Below are 6000 nucleotides of genomic sequence, written 5' to 3'. Positions count from 1 at the left end.
ATTAAAACCAAAGACTGTGGAAGATTCAAACCCTGGTTTCATTTTCTTACCCTTGATGTTTCGGGAGTTTGCAACTATGAAGACCTATAAGTGTTGTTGTTTTTCTAACAGAAGTATTATCCATCTAAGCTTTAATTGTGTTAAAATGTATATACTTTGGTTTAAAATGTAAATGCAGAGATATAACAGTAACCAGGACTCCTCTGAGGGTTATTTTTCCATCCCAGACACTTCACACTCTGTCCAGAACTTATGTGAATTTCTCCCGTCTGGCAGGCGCTAAAGAGCTCCGAAACAGGCTGACACAAGAAATGCTTCTTCCCACAGGACATCACACTCATAAACAGTTCAGTGTGTGAACATGTCCCAGGGTTATTATAGTTTCGTCTCTTTGTTTTTTTTATTACATCAAACCAACTTTTCTACAGATGTGAAGCAAAATGGAAAAAATGTGATCAAACTGACAAACTATAGCGATTTCCTGTATATTGTAATCTTTCTAGCTCGTGTAAGCAATAGTGTTTATTTTTTATTTATGTATTTTTACATGTGGCTTGATAATTTGATTTATCCTGTTTAGTGTTTGTAAAATGTGCATAATTTAGTTTTTATCCTTGTGACGTGTACACACGGAGCACTTGTTTGCCGTGCTGCTGTCTGGTAATATTTTAGTTAAGTAGTTACATTTTAATCATTTAAACTGTGAAAGTGAGCAAAAAGTCTTATCTTTTATTTAAGTTTGTATGCCTGGATGTTGGCCCCATTCGTTTGAGTTATGATTATTTCAAATGATCTATTTCAGTAATAAGAGGAATACTTAGTGAAATTCTGTATTGTGCTAAAAAATTAATCTCTTATTTGCCTTATTGTTGTTATAAATACTAATAACAAGAAAGATTAAAGACAAGTCGGATTTTTGTAAATGATGAATGAAAGTGAAGCACAGCAGATGAAGGACTATGTTAACACATCCATCTGACAGCAGTAGAATTAGCTGCAGGTGCTGAGTGGAAGCTCCTGTTCCTGTGTGAGGACAAAGCGGTCCCAGAGCTTGCATTTAAACCCTTATCCCTTAAACGAGGCACTACTGCAGCTCCAAGTGGGCATCCACACGGAGTTACACTAGTTACTGAATGGGAGGGTGCCGGGACAATTGGAATTAGGTCATTGTGACAGCACACTTGACCAATGTTCAGCAGTAAGGCTGGAACCTGTAACGTTATAACGATGCAGTCTTCTTCCAAATAGCTCTGGCTCCATCTAGTGGAGACATCAGGGAATTGTATTTTAGGTCTATAGGTTGGATCTTCAGCTCAGCTTATCTGTCAAACACTGTGTTAAAATTGAAAATCTGCACTTTATATTTTAATTGTTTGAATTAAAATAGTTAGATATTCAACTATTTACTTATGTGTTTATTGCCTGTGGACCCAACTAGGTCGGGAAATACTGAGATTAGATTTCAACATGAGGACACAGAAAAACGTAGTTTTTTTGTCTGTGAAGGTTCTCAGTCATCCAGGTCATCGTAGTGTAAGGAGCTTGGAAAGAAAAGCTCCAAGCTCCTTAGGCATTTTTTAAATTCCTGTTCTCCGTCTAGCGTGGTCATCAGAGCTAAAACTCTAATTAGACAAAATCTAACTCAAAGCCATTCAACAAGCTATCAACACATTACTTAGAAGCTCATTTGTCTCTACCCATCTTGCAGCCACTGTGTGGCTGTGGTCCTCCTTACAGGAAGAAAAAAAGCATAAAATAAATAAACTTTACCAGCCACAGAAACTTTACTCAGGAAAAAAATCTCAGTAAAAATCCAGGTTTATTACAACTTTTAAATATATGGGCCGTGTACACTGTGTGTGATCTGTTCAGTTCATTTCACACAAGAAAATTTAAAAAAAGCACAATAATCAGTTCATTAAGGAACCGAGTTAAACTGATACCCACACACAAAAACCCCAAATGGCACAAAGTAACAAATACACAACCAATAACAACAATATCGTCCTCTTTCACTGGCAAAAAGAAAATACTGGAAAAGAAAATCCTCGACTTCTGAAATTTGTAGTCTCTGTCCAAAACAGCAGGGATGGAAAAAAAAGAGAACTCCAACAAAAAGGAGAAGAGAAGTAAAAGAAGAATCAATATCTGTATTTTGTAGAGTAATCCTTGGGAGACACTACCAGACCTCGGCCTTTTCTTGCTCCTCGATACACAGTTTCAATAATGTCTATCATCTCCTGCTTGTCCTCCATTGTCCAGTTGATCTTGTTGTTGTTACCGGTGCCCAAATCAATCATGATGTGTTTGTTCCTGAAAATGGGATGAAATGAAGTTTGATGTCAAGTTCCTTTAAATCACATTTAAATACTAAAAACTGGGTTTCTATCTGTGTTCTAATGTGGAAAACAAATTAAAACTAAAAATTGAAGTTGTTATTTTTTTTCCCTTTTGAAATTTCAGTGACATAATGTGAATTATTACGAGTGTTCTTCTTTTAATTTTTATAATTATGGTCTTCAGTCAAAAACAAATAACTGTCCATCTGTCTAGTTTGATACAGCCAATCACAATCATGAGGAAGACTGCTGATAGATGATGCTCCTGATGATGATCAGAGCATAAACTATAGGAATACAACCAGCTGGCAGCCAGGTGAGTCGACTTGCCTTCAGCTTTTGACAAAGGCTACGTCCACACGTACACGGGTATTTTTGAAAACGGAGATTTTCCGTTTTCATTTTAAAAAATAATCCCGTCCACACGTAAAGGCAGAAATGAAGGAAAACGCTGCTATGAACATGCCAAAGCAACAGGTGGCGATATATTCCTGACCGTGTAGAAATGTTGGCCAATCAGAAGTCTAGAAGCCTCGGTGGGAAAAAGTAAACAAAGCTGGGGCATAGAAGCAGAACCGAGTCGTATGTGTGGAGGGACAGTAACTGTGTGTATATGTAAGCATTTAAACACTGCAGAGAGTAGAATTAACAGTAACAGTATTGTAGAAATTCATTTCACCGAAACAATAACGTGGCGCACAGTGTGACGTCAAAAAAGGCGCACACCTTTGACGCTGCGTTTTCTCCGTTTTTCTCGTCCACACGTAAATGCAAAAACTGAGTTTTCAAAAATATCCACCCTGGCTGGAATTTTAAAAAATCTCCGATTTCAGTGACCGAAAACGGCGTTTACGTGTGGACGAAAGGTGCAAACGCATAGAAAAATCTGCGTCTTCAAAAATACCCGGGTACGTGTGGACGTAGCCAAAGACTCATTCAAACTGATGGCAACATGCTGGCAACCTGTCTGCATTTACAAATTAGACAGCACGTATTTACAAACATACGGCAATCTCTCAGAGTGTGACTGCTCATTCAAGTCGAACAGCAACTGTTTGCATAAAGGTTGCCTCCCATCAGGTACCTTGTCGCCTTACAATCAAAAAGTGATTGCTTGTTCTGCGGGGACAGCTGCGTTAAGATAAGCGTGTCCAGTGTTTCGGTTAAGTTTTCTCGGGACCGTCATGCATGAGATGTGTCCTCTTGTTCAAAGTATTCCCAGAGTATGTTAACTTCTTTATTAAAATATCAGTATCTGGTGTTTTCCCCCACGCACCCTCATACCTTTCTAGTAGAGTCTTCTGGTCTGTTTATTTAATGTGTTGTGAGGTTGATGTGAAGCAGAGTCCAGGAGAGCACAGCTGAGCACTTTTAGTGTTGAAAGAAGTGGATTGTACACTTCATTTATGTAAGGATAATGACTGCACTCACTTATCAAGAAAAAAAGATTTTGCAGTTTTGTTAATCTGATTAGCTTTAATAATTAATAACCTGAGTGCCTTTCAGCAATGCCAGTCTACTAAATAACAACAACAGTGACAGAATGCAGAGCTGGCACTGACAGCCTCACCTGAAGAAGAACATGACAGTGCAGGGGTCGTACAACTCGTACATCTTGTTGAAATCTGGTACTTCCGTGATGTCCACCAGGTAAATGACTGCAAAATTCTTAACCTGTCAAGGCACAGATATAAAAACCATGAGTTCAGAAAAACAAAGTAAATACAGACACACACAAAAAAAAAAATGAAGAAAAGTGTTGCTCTTATGGGTAGCAAGGTTACATCTGGAAAATCATCAACAAATTGCTACCTCAGAGCCAAATCCTCTAGCAAAAGCCTTGGTTGTACAATCAGCAATAATCTTCCATGACCAGTCAATGTAGTACGGAGCCTCCGGGCCCCTTTAAGAGGCATTAAAAAGTCTCAAAGAAAAAAAAATCTGGGTGGGTTTAAATAAATAAATAAATACTAAACAGGGGCGCCGGTTTAGCTCTGTTGGTAAGCAGGCCTGTGGCCAGATAGCAGCAGGCCTGGGTTCCAGTCTGACCTGTGGCCCTTTGCTGCATGTCCACTTTCCTGTCTAGCGATCTGTCTCTATCCATTAAAGGCTAAAAGGCCAAAAAAACCAAAACAAAACTAAATTTAATCTATGGGAGAATTCAGTAATATTGAATCAAACTGCACTGACACTGCAGTTATCATAGCGAAAATGTAGCTAAGTGCACTTTTTTCCCCTCTTCTTGACTTGTTGTATCCATAACACTGCTCTCAAGGAGTGACCCAGAAACATGGGTGAAGTTGGCTCTCTGAACTGAGTAATTAATAAAGTCACACTGTCTTTTATGGCTACTTTTCCCTCCGGGTTTTGAGTTTACAAGTGAAAGAATAAAAACTGTTGCCACACTGACTAACATATATCAGCAAATTACTGGAGGTAACTTGCTGAAACTCAAAGACTTGGGAAAAACCTGAACCATGAAAACAAACAAAATTACCAAAACAAAGACGACTCAGGAGAGGGAGGGGGGGGAAGTGCCAGCATTACATTTGTATAAATTATAGGCTCTACAAAATTTCACCTCTTAAGTTGAAATTAACAGTAAGAGAAAGACTTGCATTTAGAATGATTATTTGCAGGATAGAAAAATCACTACATCCCAGAATAAGACCCCACCAAAGATGCTGAGCATATATTTTCAATTTGTAAGTTTTTATGTCTTATTTAAATGTTACAATAAATGGTAAAATAGTCCACGTATTGACCTTAAAGTATATTAAATTTTATCAGCTTAACACTCAGGTAATATTACATTAAACCCCCACAAATAGCGCCCTCTACAGGAGTTCAGATAAGAAACATAAGCTAGCAAACAGTGGCCTTTTTAAACTACTCAGACCTTTTCCGCGATGCTGTAAAGAACTTCGTCCATCTTCATACATGTCGGGTCCCAATCGTGTCCGAAACGGATAACCAGGACTCGGTCCTCCTCAGACAGGATGGCTTGGTCGACCTGCCAGCCGTTGTGGAGATGTGGTAGCATGTACGACATGTTGATCCAAAGTTGTTGATTCCTAAGCTGCAAATAAATACGTTTCATTACAACAGTAGCAAATGTGTAATATATTATAAATTACATCCAATAAAACCTCTGCGTTTGTTCGTGTTAGTCATAACAGGCAGTAAGCCTGCTGCTAACGGGGCAGTCTGGGTTGAGGTTAGCAAGGAAAAATCTGGAAGGAGAAATAGTGAGCCCTGCATGAAAAGAAGTGAACAAAATTCGGAAACACTTACCTAAAAATGTAAATAAATCCGTGTTATTGGGCCACGTATGTGGTAAAAACGCAATTCGCAACTCTAAGAAAGAGAAACTTTGTTGAATAATACAGCCGCTGTGTACTTTGTCGCAGAAGGTTCGCTTCTAGGCGCGTGGCGTCATCAATTCAGCGCCAGACGTGTTTACGTCACGTCCGTGTGTACGTTTTAGTCAGATGCAGCCAGATTTTAAGTTTTTCCTTAGTGAATTATACTGTAAGACGTCCTGACCCTATAGTTTAGACCCTATACTTTAGGTAACCTCTGATTTTCATTTATGAGACTTCCAAAATCAGATTTCAGGAAATCTTTCCTTTCCAGCTGCAACATGGAAGAATTTTCTTAA

The 6000-nt window shown here is 38.7% G+C and overlaps 1 protein-coding gene across 1 annotated transcript; it reads right to left on the bottom strand.

Annotated features, from left to right (window-relative positions):
• Nucleotides 1-1800: 1800 nt before the first annotated feature.
• Nucleotides 1801-5784, bottom strand: txnl4a (thioredoxin-like 4A). The gene is made up of 4 exons (XM_080862604.1): nucleotides 5634-5784; nucleotides 5239-5418; nucleotides 3910-4013; nucleotides 1801-2313 (listed from the first exon to the last, which is right to left on the bottom strand). Exons 2-4 carry the CDS (start codon nucleotides 5389-5391, stop codon nucleotides 2142-2144), a joined length of 429 nt encoding a protein of 142 aa, XP_080718730.1. The 5' UTR covers nucleotides 5392-5418; nucleotides 5634-5784; the 3' UTR covers nucleotides 1801-2141.
• Between the last annotated feature and the right edge of the window lie 216 nt (nucleotides 5785-6000).

This window comes from Rhamphochromis sp. 'chilingali', assembly GCF_963969265.1.
Source record: "Rhamphochromis sp. 'chilingali' genome assembly, chromosome: 17".
Classification (NCBI taxonomy): Eukaryota; Metazoa; Chordata; class Actinopteri; order Cichliformes; family Cichlidae; genus Rhamphochromis; species Rhamphochromis sp. 'chilingali'.
This window is presented reverse-complemented; position numbering and strand designations above follow the sequence as displayed.

Excerpts from the sequence above, each read along its gene's own strand:
- txnl4a (XM_080862604.1), bottom strand. The coding sequence starts at position 5,391 with ATGTCGTACATGCTACCACATCTCCACAACGGCTGGCAGGTCGACCAA. Across the intron at positions 4,014-5,238 it reads TTTACAGCATCGCGGAAAAG|GTTAAGAATTTTGCAGTCAT; the intron begins GTCTGAGTAGTT and ends GTGCCTTGACAG. Across the intron at positions 2,314-3,909 it reads ACTGTCATGTTCTTCTTCAG|GAACAAACACATCATGATTG; the intron begins GTGAGGCTGTCA and ends TCCCATTTTCAG.